Consider the following 21,779-nt stretch of genomic DNA (forward strand, 5'->3'; position numbering starts at 1 on the left):
AAAACAGAAAACATATGTGGCTCTTTTCAGTCAAGTTCTGATTATGATCTACTGGTTCCTGATAGAAATGATCAATTAAATTGAATTAAAGGGAGGGGTTGAAAAACATACAAAAAAAGGACAGCTGCTACTTTACTCAGAGCCTCTCACTGGACTCCTTAGTCCTGAAGCTGCACTAATACCATCCTGTATCTTGTTTCAGGCTCTCTTTTGTGAAGTGAGGTTGAAACCAGCCAGGCTAGGAAACAGAAGTTGCATTTCAAAGCAGAATAATGTGTATAAATGTAATTAAGAGGACTACAGAGATTAAGGGATAACCCATAACATTCCCATTCGATATTCCTCATTTTCTCTTATATAGAGTGAAAAGAAATGATGCTGCACAAGTTATGTTATGAAAGCCCATCATATTAATTGGCTTACTGGAGGTGTGACGGTCAAGCCATTCACCTCTTCCTGCTGCCTACTTACCTGCCTGCTCTGGACAAAAGCAGTAGCTGATTCCCCTCACTTGTAACCCTCTTTCTGCTCCTTGGGAGTACTTCTGGCAAGGTGTGTGACTTTGCTTTTTGAATGCAAGCTTAGGAATATGCAGCAGACATTTCCCAGATGCTGGTAGATGTTAATGCTCCATTTGTGTGAAAGCCACCTCTACTCCTTGAACGGTAACTTAGCTAAGGAGGCAAAGGGATCCAGTAGGACCAATGCTGATCATAGTTCAATGCTGTGTCCCATTATTTGGTGTTTGTGCTGCAGAATTTCACCTGTCTCTTCAAAAGTTTGTCATTTACTTTAGAATTGTGTGTTCTAACCCTTCTCCTGTCTGCTGATCCCGCTTTTGCATTTCTTATTGCTTTGCTGCCAGCACAAATGGCCAAGTGTTCCTGTGCAGAATTTGGATGAAGAAGTGACCTATTAACAAAATAGTTCATTTTAACTTGGTGCAGTTTTCTGAGCAGTTTTATTACATGACACCATCTGCTGTAGAATAAAACAGGAGAGGAGGGAGGCAGGAATGGTGCAGAGACAGGAGAAAAACAACGTCTGGTAGAGAAGAGAGGGTTGCTTCTTTCCACAATGCCAACTAACGTTGTCCCAAAATCCTCTGGCCTACATCTAGGGAAGTACATCCTCAAAAAATACATGTTATTGAAAGAAAGGCAGGAACATTGCTTCTTGAGATATGGAATGCTTGATTTGTATCAGCTAAAGAAGATATTTCAGGCATCACTAGGGAAATGTTGGAGGGGTGTCTGGGTAAATGTCTGCATCTTCAGTTATATTCACATCATGAATATTTTCCTTCGCTCCTGAAATAAGCTGTAAGGTGAACCCAGAAGTAGTCAGAGGCCCATTTTTAGGAAGGTTTAAGCTTGAGGAAAAGCCATTGAGTATCAAGAAGAAGGTACTTGTTAGGAGATGCCGACTGAGGGGATGCTGTTCTTTTTGACCATTCACATAAGATAACAAAGGTTTGGAAGCTGTTTTGTGTTCTGGCTCTTTGTGAAATTTCATATGGTTGTAGCTTGGTTTGAGAGAGGATTCTGAGAGAGTAGCAGTGAAAGTGTATTCTGAGTGTGAGCTCTCCCCTTTAGTAGGTAGTTAAAATGAATCAGTCTTGTGATATACTGATTTCTTAGGTAAAATATTTGCTTTGGTAAACACAGAAATTGTGAAGGGAAATCCTCAAGTTAGCTAAAAGGCAGCTGTTTTTACCCCTTCCTTATCTAGTCATAGTTTTTGAGAGGAAAAAAAACCAAAACAAAACAAACCCGACTTGAACTTATAAAGGATATAGGAAAATTTGAATCAACTAACTAAGTGTAAAGAAATGTTGAAGAAGATCACAAAATTATTTAGGTTGGAAAAGACCTTTAGGATCCCCAAGTCCAGCCCTTAACCTACCACAGCCAAGTCCACCTCTAAACTGTTTCCCTAAGTGCCACATCTACTTGTCTTTTAAATACATGCATGCGGGGGGGGTGACTCAACCCGGGCACATGGTTCCCATGCTTAACAACCCTTTCAGTGAAGTAATATTTCCTAATATCCAGTTTAAACCTCCTTGATATATAATTTGCTGATGCCCCTGGTGAGACATCCATAAGTTCCCCTCCAGCTCAGGCCTGAACATTCTTAGCTCGGGCACGGGAGAGAATTATCATATTAACATACCAAACAAAAGCTCAGACCTTCATTCAAGGGCTTTAGGTTTGCTGGCTGACCATTTATGCTGGCTGACCATTTAAGGGTCTATCGTATTTGCTATCTCCCTACTGACAAATCCTTCAATCCCCAGCAGCTGTCCTTGAAGGCTTTACTCTATCAGTGCTTCCAGCCTGCATGAAGGACAGCAATAAAGTTTATTTCTGTGCCTGCATTCTACTTGGTGCTTATAAAACCTCATCTGTGTTTTGTTTTTCTTAGCTAGCAGAGGGGAAAATTGCCATTAGTCTTCTGGCAGGCTGTCAATAAAATATCATTTCAAGTTGTCTTACTAGGAAACAGATGTTCTTTTTTTGTGTGTGTGCTTCTTTCCTTTCTTTTCACTCTTTTCATCCATCTTGTTTTTATCTTTAAGTCCCACATACTACTTGTGGAACTTCAAAGATATAACTGATTGAACGAGGGCCTCAATAATCAAGTCTATGGCTTTCTCAAGGCACAGTGGTGTGTAAAAGCTTAAACATATGGTTCTTTAAGTGAATTTTAATAATCGTAAGATAATCATTGCCTTAATTGGGGGTGAAAAAATCATTAAGTATGTGTTCAGATAAAGAGTCACTTTTTTAGCACTACAACATAAATAAACTGCTTTAGGATTGCCTAAAAGCAGTAGACTTTCCATCAGTGATATTTCAGTGTAAAATTGATTTTACAGGTATAGATAGTTCTCAATTTAGCATATATGTGAGGCTGTAAGAGTGAGGACCACGATGTGGTCATGTGTCAACTGGCTCTGAGCACTGGTGTGCCCCAAGGTATTACCAGGAAAGCCCAAGGGCGTGGTCTGGAGTTGAGTGACATTCCCTCTGAACCCTCAGCCTGAACTCCTGAATGGGAGCAGGGAGCAGGAGATCCTCTGAAATACTAAGTATGACAGGAAGATTCTTAGATGATGGGAAAAGAAAGATTGCTGCAAGCATGTAGTCTCTCATTTTACCCATAGGGACAAAGCAGCCTCCAGGATGTGCTGGATCCATAAGAACAGATTTTTTTGAATTAATAAATCCTAATTTATATGCAAGGGAGTTGTGTCTGTCTAGCTCATGCTTATCCTATCAAGTCTTTCAGAAAAAGACTTTTTGGAAGTAGATTGAGCCTTTCTACTATTTTAATGGGAAGAACCAGTAGAAATTCAGTTTTTCAAGCATAGCAGGTCCTAAATTTCTCTTATTTTACTTTTATGTTTTTCTCATTTAGTTTTTGAAAAGCAAGATGACTTAAAATTTCAGGACTGATGATTTAAATTATCCTCACCATTTTTTTTCATGACAGAAAGTGAATATTGCAGTCTAATCGTGTGAGGATGTTGAGGAAGGATCTAGATGATCTCTAAGGTCCCTTCCAATCAAAACTATTCTATGATTCTGTGATTCTAATCAGTAGTTGTGAAGCAACTGAATACTATTTTCTTCTGGAGAAGAAAATATAGACACTGATGTAATGCCATTCATGTTAGTGAACAGGTCTGCAGTGGCATTATTGCACAATAAAGCTCTACTATCAGCTGCTCCCACAGGAATCTCAACCAACATATTCCTAAATAATTGACATGAGGAGGAACACTGAGATGAGAGCCTTTGCAGATGCAGTAAGACTATTAAAAAAAAACTTTGCATGTGAGGGTTTTCTGAGGGGTTTCAAAACGCTGAATGACTGGATAGTAGGATAGTAGGTAGAATTAAATATCAGTATGCGTTAAGTATTAGTAACCTTAATTATGTAAGCACAGCTGTGGAGTCAGTTAGTGCTGAGCTGAAGAAATTGTGCAGTAATTGTAGATAGCTCTTATAAAACTGTTCGGTGCTCAGAAGTGACCAGAAATCCCAAGGGGTGTTAGTAGCAAGACTAGAACAGAACACAGCATTATTCTGTTGTGTAGTCATTGTTTATCCACATCTCAAATGCTTCATATGGTTTTAGTTCCTGTTCTTCAAGATGAATAGGAAAAATGGAGCAACAGGGAGAATTCCAAGTGTGGATTGGTGTTCCTACATAGAGCAGCTTGGCAAATTAGGGGGAAAAAAAAAGATACCTGAGAGAATTTGGGTATATTTTTACATAGGATTATACAGCCATAAGAAGCATAAATAAATTAATAAGTAGCATGAAATTGAACTGCACCAAGGACTTTTTGTGCTAAGGCAGTTTCTAATGTATTTGTTACTGGAAGCTGTGGCTGTGTTAGAGCAGTAACTGTTGTAAAGTAGCTCTGCTTTTCTTAGCTGCTGTCAAAAACACACTGCTGGGCTTGCTAGACTTCTAGACTCACCTGGCAAGAATGAACTCATGTTCCCAAACAGATTGTTTTTAATGTAATAAAAGATTGTTATTGGTATTAAAGTTAATGATCTAGATGCACCCTTAGGTCAGAAAGTCTGTAACCTACCAGATGCTAGAAGCTGGCAGCAAACAGGGAGAAATTCTCTAGTACTTTTTCCCTTCTTCTCTAAAAATCAGTTAGTGGTTGTTGTCAAAGGCAGAATGCAAGATGATGCAGAATTCGGGTATAATATTCAGGATAGCAGCTTCTGTCTTGTGGACCATTTCTTCTTTTATTTTTCAGCTTCTTTTCCTAATCTTTTTATCATTAATTTTTACCCTGTATTCAGAGCATATAGGAAATTGCTAGTAAAAATAATATACAAATCTATCATGAGCTCAGCTGTATACAGTCATTCTAAACTTTGTAATCAGAGTCTATGAAAATTAGAATAATACCACTCAAATGGCATCAGATTACACAAACCAATATTCCAATACATTCTCAAAAAAATTAATTCTTAATTAACTGACAAAAAAGTCAACTTAGAATAAGTCATTAGTTAGCTATTTCATATGTACTGATTGAGGAATAATTTTTTAAAATTATTAACTAGAGTTTACTGGCAAGATGTCTTGGTCTATAGCTCTTTAAAAAAATAAAACCACTGTTAGCATTCAGTATTAATTTAAAATAACAGTTACTCAACACTGCTTAGTTGGTAGTGCTTCCAAATTTTTACTCAAATTGGAAATACCATCAGACTTTTTGTATAAATACCTCTTTTCACTTCTCACATTCTTCCTCATTTGTTTCTTAGCACTTTCCTTTTCTAAGAAATAATGCTGTCATGATGCTCATTTTTTAATATTTTTGTGGAAAACATTTAGAAGTGCTTACAAAAGAGAATTCTGTGGAGAAATACAGTAGACTTCCTTGCAGTTTGAACAGATTTTTTTCAGATTATAGAAACATTATTTTTTTCGAAATAAATCTGTCCTAAAAGATACTAAAATCATTAATAGTTCAGTTCAGAAAGCATGTAAGTATAATAAGAATATGAAAAGGAATTTTTTCTGACTTCAATACCTTACTGAATCAATGCTGTTGTGCTTATCTCAAGAACTTTCCAAGGAAAACTGAGCAAATTGCCATCTCTCTGCAGGAAGATACTGCTTTACTGATCAATATATCACATGCTGACAGCCGTCTGTTTTACTGTTATAGAATCATAAAACAGTTTGGTTTAGAAGCAACCTCAAAACCCATCCAGTTCCAAATTCCCTTCCATAGGCAGGAATACCTTGCACTGGATCAGGTTGCTCACAGCCCCATCCAGCCCAGCCTTGAATGCCTTTAGGGATGAGGCACCTGTGACTTCTCTGGGCAGCCTGTGCTGGTGCCTCACCACCCTCACAGGAAAATATTTCTTCCTAATAGGTCATCTAGATCTCCCTTCTTCCAGCTTAAAACTGTTCTCCCTTGTCCTATCGCTGCACTCTCTGGTAAAGACCCCCTCCCCAGCTTTCCTGTAGCCCTTGTTGGTGCTGGAAGGCTGCTCTAAGATCTTCCCAAATCCTTCTGTTCTCCAGACTCAACAAGCACAACTCTCTCAAACTGTCCTCACAGAGGAGGTGCTCCAGCCCTGTAACTGGTATTTGAGGGGTTTTGGATGAAATGGGTATACACAGGTAAGAGAAATGGAGAGAGGAAATACAGATTCAGAGAGAGTGAAAGGGAATGTCTGGTTCTCACTAGCAGAACCAGTGAGCATTGCAGTAGGTCTAACATATGTTGAGGTGAGTTGCCAAGTTTCTGTCTGTCCCTCTCCTATTAATAGATGCTATGAATAGACCACTTCTACATCAAATAAATGTGCAACCAGCTTTGGTGAGAGTCAGATCAGATCCTATTTCTCCGCTTGGTGCAATGAACCAAGCTGCCTAGGGGAAGTTTGACTACCTCTTCTTCAATCAAAGAAAGAAAGGAAAAAAGGAGAGGCACCAAGATAACTTAAAATAAATTAAAATTATTCAGATACATTTGTAGTGCTGCAAGTCTGGAATAAATCCTTGGCAGAAAATACCATGTAAGTGTGGATTAGTTTCAGCTGTTTCAAAAAGGTGGGCTATTTTATCATTACTTCACTTCTCTGCAGCAAGTCATCATTGCAGAAGACCAATCTTGATGAAGCAGTCTTGCAAGCACTTAGCTGCTGTATTATTCTCCATTAATGTCATAAGAACAGTAATTCATTTTTCAATGTGCTTTTTTTCTTTGAAGAGCTAATAGCGTTAAAAACATCTACTCAGTGCCTGTCGCTGATGAGCAGTTTCTTATATTAAAAACACTTCCTTTGTACCTAGTACATTTTGCATTATGTCTATTAAAATGCATGAAATATCTATCATAACATTTTAAGCATTCAGTAGTTTGTTACTGGAACCATGTAACTGCTTCCCTATTATATCTTCTTGACAATGACTTTAATGAATTCTCTTCAGGTAGTTGTTAAAGCGCATTTTATTTTTGGATGCATGTCAAGAGGTTAACTTATGCTCCCTTCCAGCTGATGTCTATTCTTCAATCCATCAGACAAGTCACCTCAAAGGAGATATTGCTCTCTTGAGTTGAGACATCAAGATAAAGTTTGCTTTCTGAGATGCAGTCCCCTTTGGGAAGTGCACAAAGAATTCTTCAGCAGTTATCTGTCTAGGTAGTACTGAAGCAACAAGACACAAGCTGAAGACCAAGACATGGAATGAGAAAAAGCTATTAAAGAAAAGAGGGAGCTGTGGTTCGTGTAGCTTATACTATTTTTTTGGTATTATTTCTCATTCATTTTATATTTGGTGAGATTTCCTTCCAAGGAAATGAAGTGTGTGTACGTAGAAATATCACAAGTCTTTTCTTGCTAACACTAGAATCTGTCTGGAAAGGAAAGACCAAATAGGTAAGTCAACAATTCCACTTTTCACTCACGTGCCATGAACTGTTTATACGTGACTTGTGGAAACCAGATCAGAAATGAAGAATAACAGGCATTGATAGTATCCTTGTTAATATCTAAGGAAGTCTTTCAAAAATTAAGTCTAATGTCACGTTCGGGGCAATCCATGACACGTAGAAGTTGTGGGCAAAAGGACATCTTTATTGATTTTACAAGACTTTTTATACCCCTTCTCGAGCTGCGCATCCATGCATGATTGGTTTAGCTAAAGACTGATAGTTCATAATTGGATGACTCCGTCTCAGTTGTAACTTCATAACTGGGTGGTTCCACCTGCGGCCTGGCAGCTTCCTAATCTTGTTTACTCAGCTCTTCTTGGCGCCTTCCAACTTCTCCAAGGATACATGGGCATCTATCTATTCAAGGCCAATGTTTAAGTTCACACACTCTGACTCCCTGGACCAGCCGAGGTTTCCCACAATTCCACCTTTTTGTATTTGTGCTACAAAAATTGCCCGTGCCTTCTGCTGCAGGGCCCTTGCAACAGAGACACAAGACATGGCAGGGTCTTTTGGCTCACAACTTCTATGTGTCGTGGATTGCCCCGACCGCGACAGTCCTACACTTGTTGAGTATAGGTGAAAATTACCTGTTTAATTTGTGTTGTGTTGCTGCCATACTCTGAATTGTCCGTGTGCTTTTGTGATGTAATGCTTCAGCATCTTGAAAGCGAGTATGCTCTTTCCTCAGAGGGAACAATGTAGATGTACCCCACGGGCTTTCAGGGGAAGAAGTATTCCTGCATCTTCAGCTAACATTTTGCAGGTGATACAAGACACTTAGGGAGTAAGTTGTCAAGCTGATTGGCTAAAAGCAGCACTAGCTAGAAAAGACTCCAATGTGTATTCCTGATATGTTACGATTACACAAACCAAGATACGGAGTGTACATTAAGAAAGTACAAACAGGGACTTCTGTCAAGAAACTGACTTGATTTTTTCAATCACAAAATTGTCATTTACTGACACTGAGCACAATCCTTTAAGCTATATCAAATTGTGAAAGAACATTTGAGAGATTCCCTCAATGTTGAAATCAATTCAATGTACTCAGCCTTAAAAGTAATTCTGGTTTTGTTGTGGTCTTGCAAGAGACAGAACGTGCAACAGCCTAGATGTACTAGATAGCAAAAGGTGCTTGACTGCATGTATTGTTAGTATGCAAATGCCTGAGCAACCACAGTTACAAAATGTAATTCTCAAAGAGTTGCAAGTGAAAAATGAAAAAGTAAAACTGGAACTCACTATTGCAGATGTCACAGCTAACTTCAGTTTCATTTAGGCACCATAAATATATGTCTGGGATAGTAATAGATTAAGAAGCAGCTGCAACGTAGCATGAAAAAGTTGATGTGGAATACAGAAAAAGGCCATTTTTGCAGAAAAGAAAAACACTCTGGCCTTTTGGGTAAGAAATCACATGAAGAAGCTGGAAGAATTGCTGACAATTTGTGTTTAATATAATGCCATGTTGACCTAAGGCAAACTGTCTCAAACATATGCAGTATCTAAAACATTTGAGTGCTTTTGTTACCAACAAAATCTTTATTGTAATAAATACATAGTACATAAGTCTTGGGGTTTTTTTGCATGTCTGCAAAAGTATGTCTAAAGAAATGCTCATTTTATAAGGAGACTTTGGCAGATTCCCTGATAATTAGTATTCAGACTGGTTTCTTGTGGATAAGGAATATCAGACCTAACTCAAAATCAAAAGAAACATTTAAAGAATATTTATACTATTGTCTACAATTTCAGTCTGAAAAAATCAGGGTCTTTTTCCTTCAAAAAGAGATTTTCTGTATGACAAAGATTTAAGCAAATGCTCATGAATATTTTTTACTCTTTTTAAATAGTACTGGAGCATTGAAATCTTAAGATATTTATTCATTTTTTATGACCCTGCTGCTGTAAATATGCTGAGCGCCTTATGACTAGTATCATTGAGAACATCAGGAATCTTAAATCTGGTACAGGTGACCTGGTGGCTCTTAAGCTGAAAAGATCTAAGTATATGCATGAACTATTGTACTGTAGTGATGATGCTCTACAAGGATAAACATGGAGCAGGAATGGCATGGCATAGCGATGAAGAGGTACACAAATCAGACAAAGCGTGGGTATGCAGTCTTTTTATGGAACAGTTTAAGAAGATACAGGAATATAAGAGTTGGCCTTACATGTCATCTGTTGTGTGAGGCAGAAAAAATTAGAGACCGATCCCACACCATGAACATCCTTGGCATCTGTTTATGCAACAGGGATCACCCTTGTGTTTATCTATTTACAGTGTCTGGAAATAATCTGAAATGTCTATTTTAATGCTCCTTGCTTGACTCCTGCCTACACAGAAGCATCCAAGAATAAGCATTGTCAAGAAATTGTACTTTTCTGTCCATGATGAAGATAAAAATATTTTAAAGCATTTAAATAATAATAAGCAATTACAACTCTTTAAATATTATTCTCTTTACCCTTGACCTGGCTAAATGTTATATTTCAGTGCTTTCAGTTTTTTTTAAGAAAAGAAAGATTCCAAGTGTGAGATTTAGTTGTTACAGTTGACACCTGTAAATTAAGAGGAGCTTATTCTTAAAATAAAATCACAGTCCAAATTCTTTTCCCTTCTGGGCCAGCTAGGTACCAATTTGCTTATTCCTAAGCACAATGTGCAAGTTATAAGGGTAAAATGAAATATTTTAAGTGTTTTTTCCTGTTACGTTTGTTTTTGCCTAAATATAAAAGTATTTTTTTATGAAAAGGTCAATTATGGAGAATTTTTAAGTGTACTTCAGAGTTTTGACAGCCATGGTTTGATATAAATGGGCACAGTCAATATCAAAGTCAGAAAGGCTAATGCGTGATCAAAGCTGTTTCTGCTGCTTTCCAGTTGTCACTTATAATCTAAACAAAGTACAACAAAAGTTCCAGTTATCTCAGGGGAACAAAAAATATCAAGTGTGTACAATATTTTCTGCAAAGATCACTGTAAGTTAGGTTGGTTTTCCTTTGTTGTGTTGGAGTGGAAAGAAAGGGCAGGCTTAACAGTAGAAAACGGTAGCACAGGTTATTCAAACTCATCAAGGGTGTCTGCACCATCAAGGGATGCTTGGAGATCTGCTTTAGGTGGCTGCTCCCCTGTTCCCTGTAGCAGCTCTATATCCAAGTCTTCCTTGGATTTACTGGTTTGTTGACAGCATTGTCCTGATTGGCAATCGAGGTCCAGATGATCAAGGCTGTTTGGATAGCTGTGTGATGGTGAAATCCTTCTTCCAAGTCAGAGTTCCTCCAGACCTCTTGGGTTTGGAGGAGGCAACAAAGTTCCTGTGGAAGCTCAAGCACTGTCTTTGAATAGTAACTTGTAGAGATGATGTCTAAGGAAGAGGAGATTGCTAGGTGTATTGCTCTCCTTTTCTTTGAAAGCCTAAAGGATTTTCCTGCTGTTACTAGGTATCCAGAACAAGGAATGTGTGTGTTTCTGCTTTTGTGCTTTGCAGGGCCTGGGGTCAAGACAAGAATGGTGGGTCTGCAGAGGTTAAACTCTAATTCTTCTTGGGAATGCAGAAAATGAACTCATCTTAAGATCACTTTTTCCCCCTCAGTTTAAGTCTGTACCTCACAAATCTGTACTATTAACAAAACTCTGATTTCACTCAGAATTAATGAATATGGGACATCCTTAATGCCATTAAAGTTGCATCAGAACAATGACTATTTCATTTTTTTTTTATTTCCAAAATGAATTCCAATGTTGCTTAAAATAAAAGTTTCTTGTTTGTCTTTGTACTATTTTGCACAGGAGCTGCCAAGTCAGTTCTTATGATGTTCAGTCCTTTTCCTGCTATAGGAGAAAAGAAAGCAACCACCAATAATTCCACGTGAATTAGCCATTCTTTTCTTTGCCATTTTTGTGAAGTTTTTGTTAAATATGTGTTGAAAGGGATTTTTCATTGAAAGAAATCTTCAGTATAAGCAAGCCATCTGCAATACATGTGTTCTGCATGAGAGAATTTTGGTAGTGTAAATGAATTAAAATCTCCAATTTTATTCTTCCTTGTGCAATACACCACCTTGTAGTGGATTAACCTTTAAAACAGAAGCGATTTCTGTTGGTAAGCCAAATTGTTGTGTTTTCCCTCCACTGTATTATTCAATATCACTGTGTGTCTAGGAGAGTTTTTGCAGTGACTCAATCTAGGTTCTTTAAGTCCCTTTGCTTACTGTTGGCCAGACTTCCCAGTTGGCTTCCCTTACTGTCCATACTTCTGAAACCTTTTCTCAGTACAGGAGTATTCTAGGAACTGAGGAGCTGGATGCGAAAATGAGATACTGGGCTTATGAACCAATTGCTTTCCTAAAGTACTGCAGTAGCTTAGATAGAGTGACTGAAGATGTTCACATGGAAGTGTTTGTTTTAAGTGCAGCTTATTTAATAAAAAATGTTTAAAAATATTCAGCTTAAAATCTTTGGGGTTTGTTTTATTTTTACTATAGCACCCATGTCAAACTAAGGTAAAAATAAATCAGGACTTACTAGAACTCACACAAATTGTCTGTGGAAGTGAATTTTCTCAGTCCCAATCCAGACTACCAGGTTTGGACGTGCTTTAAAAAATGTAGCAAGCTAGCATGACTCAAGGCAGGAATTGACCCTACGGTGTGCTTGTAAGTCTGCATGATTTTTGCAAGTGCACCTTTTTTTTTTTTCTTTTTTTCCTCTTTACTGTCAGTAAACAGTAAATAATCTTGCACGGAAGCTTGCTTTAAATTACAGAACTGCCATGTATTGAAAGTTTACTCTCACCTTACCTACAGCAAAGTCAGCTGTCAAGTTTAACATCATTTCTGAACATGTGTCTAAGAATGTTTGCAGTGAGCTGGAAAAGCAACAACTGGATGTTTCAAGCTCACTGACTTTGTGTTTTAGTTCAGGGCCTTAGCATACTAAAATCCTTTAGTAACTTTAGCACATTTTCTGATAGCCAGGATCTATAGAGAACAGTATGAAAGAGGAAACTGCAGTCTAATTAAAAATACAGGGATCTATCTGACTTCTGGTTTAAGCTTTTAAAAAGATACTTTTCTTTCATTATTTCCAAGAAGACAGAAAATAACTTACAAAACTGAATTAAAATGCAGCTGCTTCCTAACAATGAATGTTTTAAGTAATGTGTTGAGAAATGTCTGTAGCTGGCTTAGACAATTCATAATGCAGTATCAAAATCAGTTCTGTCCTCTCATATACTCTGAATTCACATATAATTGTAATTGCAATATCAACCCTTTTTTTCACAGAATATGCTTCAACCCAATTATTAACCAGCAAAGCACACTTCCCAATTCTGAGAGCATGTGGATATGTTCTACAAATACTTTGATGTGTCAGGAAAGTCTAGATGCCAAGTCTTGCAACTCAAAAATTTGCTACATTCTGATGTTTGTTTCTTTTTCCATTTTGGTGAAATTCAGTACTGATCCTCCTTGTGTGTGTGGAGAACAGGCTTTCACAAGATGGCAATTTATCACCAGCACCTTCCTTAACAGACGCCAAGAATCTTTCGATCTAATTTAGACTAATAGATCTGCCTATGTTCTGCCCTCTTGCCTTGATCCACTGGCTCTATTTATACACTTAAGTGTCACTGACAGTATCTCCCAGCTTTGAAGAAGTTATTGGATAAGTATATGCGCTATCACGCTCCAAATGAAATAGCTTGCTTAAGGTAAAAGGTAGACAAAGGTGGGAGAGGGGCAATACTGAGCAGCTCAGATCATGGGCAGGGGAAGCAAGTTCACAACAAAAGAGAAAAGAAACAGGCAAATGTCTATATAAAACTTTGTGCCCTCAGATCGGAATATGGTTCTGGATTCCAGGATTAGTCATTTTTCATATCATTCTATGGATTTTTCTTCCACGGTACATTCAATAATTGTGCTGGTTTTCCTTACCAGGGAACAAGATCAATATTCAATACAGTCTGTCTGTAGTTTGTTCATGTAGAGGGAGTAGTAGAGTTTTGAAAAGTACCTCATCCAGCATTCTGCATCTCTATCTGAGTGCGTGTTGAGAAACTGATTTAATATTATATTTCTGTTACCAAAAATAAATGAGCAAATCTGTTCTACAGCTGAAACAAAGGCTAATGAATGATATTAGCAACCCTAATCTCCTTCATTTTAATTTCTGAAATGTCAGGTTTTGTTTTAAAAAGTAATAAAAGTACCCTAAACTGCCAATTCTTTACAAGAGTTGCCAAAAGCAATTTTGCCTGTAATAAAGCTATTGTGGGCTAGAACATTTTGATCAAACAGCACAGACTGAGATGCTTTGCTTCATACGATTTGGTGAACATGCTGTTCTTGTGGAAGTTTCTGAATCTGTTAGGAATAAAATATAGTTGACAATTTCTTTGACCTGCATTAAGACTTTCTCAAGTTAATTTATCAATTAGCTTTAAAAGATAAAGTGATGCACATCATCGATCTTTAAAAGGTAACTAATTTCTTATTAGTAAGAAATGTGCATAGTCAGGGAATTTCAGGGTGATACAGTTATTTAAAATACAGTTGTTTCACCATTGTAATTGATTTTTTAAATTCAAATTTTCAAATGAGTGATTTGCAAGACCAGAATTGGTTTTGCAGCCAACAACCATAAGAAAGGATAATGAAGGTTAAGATGCATTCCTCTATTTGCTTTGTGCTTCTAGATCAAGTTGTGGAGGAGTCTCTTCTCCACTTTTGTGCTGCAGACTGCTGTGTGATATAGGTGCCTCACAAGGTTTGGACCAGGGCTGTAAGAGTGGCGGCTGGCTGGACTAGAAGCTTGGATTATAGGCATGTTAGATTTACTCTGAAAAACAGTATAAATGAAATGGTACAGTTTTTTTCTGTTTCTGCATCATGTATTTACAATAACACTCATCAGTGTCTTTCAGAGCCACTTAGCTGTCTTTACAAATCAGCTTAATATGTATATATTATTTTAGCTGTAAGACTCCATCTGAAATCCTGACATCCCTGACCTCAAAGTGATATTCTTTATTAAGAGGAGTGTTCTTGGTGTCCATTTATTTGCTCAAATTTCAAGTGGGAAATGCTACTTAATATTGATTCATGTATTTTGCATGGTTATCAAACTAGACTGAAGCCACTGACATTTCTTACACTGACCAATAATAGATAGTAATCATTTACCTGTAACTGACTTCGTTTCTATACATTGGTCTAGGAGTCAGTGAACCATCCAGTCTCCCTTGCTGTTCTCTCTATACTTTGTCTTTCTTGTGGTACTTCCTTTTTGATATCTACTTTTGAACACAGAATTGAATGCTCCAAGGTAGTTTGAATAGTGTCTTGGGATATACCTTGATGGTTGTTGATATCATTGTAAGAGCCAGTAATAACTCCTGTGTTTGGCTTAGACAACTGGTATAGATATATAGATATCTTTAACAGAAAGAGTCTGTGTGGGTGTTACCATCAATTAACAGACTCATCTGAATTCACCAACTTTTCAGTGCTTGAATTAAGCTGAACAGATTCTCACAAGATTGTAAAGAGAATGGGAATTTCCAGAGACATTTAGAATATGCAACACTCTTAAAATGAGATTTTACTTTTGGAGGTTTCTGCTTTTTTCTTTTAACTTCAAAAAGGACCAAAGGCAGATAAGTTCTAGCTGAGATGCTGAAAGCAAACTTAGTTCAACTTTGGGTGCCTAAGTAAAGCTGTAGCTTAGGATGTTTGGGGTTTTACCTTTATACGTTCTAGTTCATAATGAATTGCATCATCAAGTTTGTACCTCTGTTGACTGGCTGATGGTCTGTATTTTCCCATGTGAAAAGATAGTTGTGCAAGCAATTATCTGCTTTTAAATGGATGTGCAACTTTTCCTGACATGATGGACTATGACTAAATTCAGGGAGCCATAAAAGTGCCCATACTTTTTTATTTGATGCTATCCATCCACTAGAGGAATGCATAAAATCTTGTAGTCATCTAAGACTTCTAAATAACAAAAGAGCTGAACATAGATGTTGATAATAAATGTCGTACTTAAGCAAGAGGAGATACTTAGTGGATTTTTGCAGGTTACAACTTGTCTTTGAAAGGAAAGGTTTACAATGGAGGTATCGATATCTGAGAGAATCAGCATCTTGGAAAGTGAGCGGGTGCTGGTTACATGGAGCAAAGTAACTGTGTCCTGTATAAAGAGAGAAAAGTGAGGACACAAGACCATGGGAAATAGGAGGGAATGGAGGGACATAAGGTTGGAAGAGTAGTATCAGTCTGTAGAAAATGTAAATATTATTTTTTATTAGGGTTTTGCTTTTCTTCTTATGGGAGATATTTAATGTTTTTAAAGAAAAGAGGGTAAAAAAAAACCCCAGCCTTCCCAAAAGTGGCAATATGCCAATTCTTATGTAAATACAATAGCACTTTCTGCAGCTATGATTGATTTAACTGATGTGGAATCAGATCAGCATAAGGTCAGAGAAAGACCTTATGATTTAGTGAATTTAGATTTATAGTAGATTCACTATAAACAAGAGCACTGCAAATGAGGACAGAACAAGAGCCTGAAATGTTAGGGTCTCAATAATATCATGTTAAAATTAATTTCAGGTCAATATATTTGAAAGTCAATGAGGAAGGTACTAATATAAACTATGTTTGAGGTTGGCCTGTGCCATTTCACATGGTATGTTAAGACGTTTTTTTCTGCAGTCCTTGTGCTCACGTGGTATCATGGGATTCCTACATGATTTTGTGTTTAAGGCTTTAGAAAGTTTTTTCATAAATACGCTTCCCTGTTAGAGATCAGCTTCGGGAAAGAAAACCCTCTTTATCAGCCACTGTAGTAAATTTCTACAGTGCCAGGACTGCTTTCAGTGCATCAATCCCATAGCGTGTTATACCCGAGCTCGTCCTTTTCATGGCCTTTTCCCATCCGCCCAGTTTTGGATTGTGTGCACTGGGGACAAAGGCAGCTTACAAGTAGTTCTGACCTGATTTTTCACTAGGAGTACTCTTGCAGAGGAAATAGACAGATACACGGGAAAACATACATTTAGTTTTGCAACAGGAAGAGTTTACAGGTACCTAATAATTAAAAGATAATAGTCATATTTGCCTGTATAAATGTCAGCAGGCAAGTTGGATTTGATATTTATATACAGTGAAGCACCTTTACATGAAAGGGAGACTACAGTGTTGTAAATGTGAGAGCAAATTAAAATTGCATATGCTTTCAGGTCTTTTGGAGATTAAATAGTTCAACTACTTCAATTTTTTTAAAAAAAGGAGTTGGACTAACAAATTAAAAAGGGCTAACATTTAAAACAGTAGCAAGTGATGTATTTCTGTGGACTCTCACTATGAGTTTTACTCTCATCATTGAAGCATTAATGTAAATCTCTTCCTTGTTTCTCAAATCTAGTTAGAAATTGCTTTCATTGAAGAGCCAAGTAGAATACAGAATAATAGAAATTGCTTAAAGAACAGTATTCACTTCATCTATAGCACCATATTCAAAGACAGCATTGTTCACTTAAGGTTTATGCAAAACTGGTCTGTCTCTTGTCAAAGAAAGTAAGCACTTAAGGAAGAGAACCATGCAGGTGGTTGACACCAGTCAGTACATGTATATGTGGCTTTGCACACTTTTCCTAGCCTAGAGGCAATGCAGAGGCAGAGAGAGGGCAACAGGATGTTATCAGGGTCTCACTGCCTTTGCAGTGGCTAGTTTTTATTCCTGGAGTTCCCTTGACATGCTCAAATTAGCGAAGATTGCATGTAAAAGCAGGACAGTAAACCAGCAGCAATTAAAAAAATGCTCATAGATAATGGAAAAAGTCGGATGAAAACTGTCCAATATGCTGAATGTATACCTCAGTATACTAGTGTCTCTTTTTCTCTGTGCAGTCCTGAAGTCAGAGAGGCTTTGATTCTAGACAATCTCATATAGTACCAATTTATTAATAGACCTCATCCATCACAATTAGCCTGACTACGTGAAGAAGAATCCAAAAGGAGATGTGGGAGAGGTTCAGAGACAGCCTTTTTATAAGAAGGCTGACTCATGGGATGTAGTCATCCTGATGGACATAGTGGAGATAATAGTCTGCCTCAATTTAACGTTAATATTTTCATGTCAGATTTTACTTTATTATATGTCTCTTAGTTATCGGCAGTGTTCATTCTGCCACAGGACCCAAAAAAACAGGCCAGGAAGGTCTCTCTTTTGCAAGTATGCAGTTTTTTAAGTGTAGATGAGCTTTACCTTTTGGACAGTCACCACATAGGTCCAGTAACTCAGGTCTGAGCATACAAGTCTTGATTGATTGGTGCCGCGTTTGGTCAATCACCTACTCATATCAATGGTAGTTCATAGTCAGGGTGCTTCTCTCTTTGTTTCTTTTCGTGGTTAAGAGTTCAAGGGACAATTTCAATAATGATTTCTTTATGAGAATTTTTTTCCTAGGTATTAAAGATACCATTTCCTAGATTTGTGAATACTTTGGTTATTGCAAGTACATTGTGCTATACATAAAATTATATTTGCTTCAGAAGTGATTGTTGCACCACTTACAAAAATAGCAGATTAGAAAAAAAGGTATCCATTAAATGAAAAGGAAAGAATAGTTTGAAGGTTCACTAACGTCAGAAGATACTAGATCTGAATATTAATGAGTCATCCGGATGGAAAGGTAATAGATGATGTTCTGAGAAGTCCTAATAAACAAGCATAGGCTGAGAAGCTGACATAGATTGAGAAAAATATTACATATATGCACACACATTTACCACTTGTACTTTTTCCCCAAGCTATCTTGTAATGAAGAAACTGTAATGAAGGAAGGAAAATACAGTCGTGTAAACATGTGCTGAATTTGTTCTGGATGCAGTTATCGCATTATGTATATGACTTATATATGACTGGGAAGTGCATAACAAATCCATGTTGACTGTGCCTATTTATGACAACCTGGTTCATCAAGTATACGATATATTTATATAGTTAAATATACAGTAGAAGTATTTTAACATAGCAGCTCTATGTTTTGAGGTTTGTTTATAGTTTGTAATTTTCTTGCTTGCTGTGACTTTTGGTGAGTTTTAACATTTGCCCAGCCAGTCTCTCTGTCTCTCTCTCTCTCTCTGTCTTTCTCTGTGAGGTTCACATGTAAACTGATTTAAAGATTGCATAATTGACTGTTTGGCATATCCTACAGGCAAAGGTCCAGAAACCCTTTTTGCTGGCTATAACCTCAATGATAATGAGTGGCACACAGTGCGTGTGGTCCGGCGAGGAAAGAGTTTAAAGTTAATGGTGGATGACCAGCAGGCCATGACAGGTAGTGTGGCATTGGGACTCGATGTTACTGGGGGGAAACACAAGTCAAAAAATAACAGATGTAAAATGCCTTTAGCTGAAAGCAACAGATGCCTTTTTCTTGGCTTGGGTAAGATCCAAAATGCTTGTTACACATTTTGAAATGCTGGTACTACAAGTGCACTGCTACACTTTATATTAATGTTACTCTAGCATTGCTTCTGGAATTAATGAAAACCTTCATGCTGACTTAAATGAATGTTTTTATACAGTAATTTGGGAGAAGTCATTTGATACATCACTAATGGGAAGGCAAGTAAAATGCTTTTGGCAACACACTGAATTTATACTGAGGTTAAACACTAAGCCAATGCTGTAAGAAAGAATTTCAGAAGCATTTGAAGGGTATTCTATTGTGTTTTAAATCTTGCATCATCTGTCCTCAATAATTAAATATTAAGTTTTTCTCAGACACTAAAGTAGCAGTCAGGATGGGAGAGAAAACATGACATGAATGCTAGCAGATGTTGGAAAAATACTCCTATGAATATATTATCAGAAATGTTAATAGATAAGACACTGATTTTGTTCTGTTAAAGATAAGGCTTACATCTTAATGGCAACAGATGTGGCTTGTGGTCCTGACTCCTTGCCCAATACAATGTGCCTGATTTTGTGTTAGCTATTTAATATTTTTATTTGTGTAATATTAGCTTGCTTTTGTCATTGATTTTAAGCTTTGTTAAAATTGTAACAATTTTAATGGGTTTTTAAAAGCCAGACATCTTTTTTAGTAGCCCCTTTTCACCTCAGCAGAATACCGAAGACCATGTCACTGGTAGAAAAAATAATTGCTATGTATTCATGTAGCTGCAAAACATATTTTCCAGAGTTATAAATTACAATTAGATCTTCCAGAGTTGAAGCAAAAATTTAGTCTGTGTATGTCATGATGCTTTGATTCACTGTCTCAAGAAAGCGAATGTCCTAAACCAGTTACTTCCTTAGGGAAAATTAAAATTTTGAATTGGAGAAACTATACTGAAAAATATCACCTTGCTGCTCTAAGTGCAACTCAGGCTACTTTGAGGAAGTTTTCTAGTTAGAGGAAGCTCTTTAGATCTGAATAAATTATGGCATCTAGAACAAATGCACATTTCCTTGGCTCCTCAGGGCAGATTTCTTATTTAAAGATACAAGATTCTTATTTAAAGTCACAAAGAAATATTGTTTTCACTTTTGGGTTCAGTACCAGCTACTCAGCACAGCTTCAGAAAAGTTCAAAATATATGTGAGGCATTAAGATGAAAACAGAAGACTTCTATCCTGTATAGTCTAGTTAGGTGAAGGCATCAGTGAAGAATGGAAGTTCTTGTAGTCATTGTGCGTAACTGTAGCCACTATCAAATGTCATGGTCTTAGCAAATAGCTGAGACACTGGAACAGGCTCCCCTAGAGAGGTGGTTGCTGCTGCAAGATTGCCAATCTCTAAGAGGCATTTGGACAGTGCCCTTAACAGAGTCCTTTAACTTTTGGTCAGCCCTGAAGTGGTCAGGCAGTTGGACCAGATTGTCATTGTAGATCCCTTCCAACTCAAATAGTTTATTTTATACTAGCTGTTAAAAACAGTGAGTCAGTGAGTCTTTTCAGTTGTCTTCTGGTCAAGCAAAATTGTTGCCTATGGGTCTAACTTTCTGGTACAACACTTGTACTCACTCTACCTACCAGTACTTGTATCATAACCTGGCCAGCTGGCTCCAAATCCCTCAGTTCTTCAAGCTGGAAGTTGCCTACATTTACATAATCCACGGATGATTAACATTCTTCGTTCAAAGGGAGAAAGTCATCCCATTATTTTGGAGGGAAAAGATCTTCTTAAGCTCCCTGCACAAAGCTGTTTAGCCAATCTGTGGCCTCCTGCATCAGTGAGGAGGGAACTGATGTGAGAGAAGGAGTTTGAGGGAAAGTCTGATAACATGGGAAATCTGCTGCTTGCCCCAGGAATACTCCATTTTCTACATGGAAACTCTTCATTGCCATGTGACCATTTTTTTTCTTTTTTTTTTTTCAATACTGTGTATGGCCAAAGCCCTCATGAGCTTCAGTTTCAAATGTATACGCTGCAACTTATTGTGTAGTTCTGAGTATCCTAACGCGGTAGTGGAACGGTTGCCAATCAGATTGGAGTGCTCTTGCTTTTCTTCAGATGTCACAACAAGCGGAAATGTGGTTAAAATATAACCCAGTTCATGTGTAAGGTTATTAAAATCACAATGAAAAAATGAACTTCACCCCAAAAAATCCAGCTTCCCCCTACCCATAGTGTTTTCCTTTATTGATTCCACTTAGACCATATATGAAAAAAAACTTATCGGATCCAGAAAGCTTAAGCTGAAGGTGAAGCCATTAAATAATGTAGTCCGACTATCCATATTTTATGCGTTATAAAATATCACGTATTCATCCATGGATTGAACTTCATTATCTTTGACAAATGCATACTTTATGCACAGATAAATAAGATCTTTCAGAATCATAACTAGCTTTCATTGGAAGTCATACAGGTGGTTTTGAAAATTTTACTCATTGTAAGAGAGTTTAAATACTTGCAGCCCTCATAGAATCATTATAGTTAGAATAGACCTCTAAGATTATACAGTCGATGTACCTTGTTTTCTGGAAAAGTAGAGAAAATAGTGACCTCCTACAGTGCATTTCTACAGTTGGATAATGGAAAGGATACCTAGCTTATGGTTATGAACAGAAATTCACTTGGCCTTTCATATGTCCCATAACGTTGCAAGGCATCATGCATTTTGTGCACCAACTTGACAAGTTAAAACCAAAACAAAACTAGAAAACCCAGCCTTGCAAGTACACACTGCAGTCTCAATCCCTTTTTCTTTATTGCCATAGTTGCAAATACTGTGGAGCATGTGAATCCTC

General features: G+C 37.3%; 1 protein-coding gene across 29 annotated transcripts in view; it reads left to right on the top strand.

Moving 5' to 3' along the window:
* The window catches only part of NRXN1 (neurexin 1), a 790,728-nt gene that overhangs the window by 334,842 nt on the left and 434,107 nt on the right, over positions 1-21,779 (top strand). For all 29 annotated transcript variants that reach the window (XM_069850390.1, XM_069850392.1, XM_069850405.1 and 26 more), the window contains one exon: positions 18,733-18,855. In XM_069850390.1, coding sequence (XP_069706491.1) covers positions 18,733-18,855 — 123 coding nt within the window. The remainder of the gene's footprint in view (positions 1-18,732; positions 18,856-21,779) is intronic.

This window comes from Phaenicophaeus curvirostris, chromosome 2 (genome assembly GCF_032191515.1).
Source record: "Phaenicophaeus curvirostris isolate KB17595 chromosome 2, BPBGC_Pcur_1.0, whole genome shotgun sequence".
Lineage (NCBI taxonomy): Eukaryota > Metazoa > Chordata > Aves > Cuculiformes > Cuculidae > Phaenicophaeus > Phaenicophaeus curvirostris.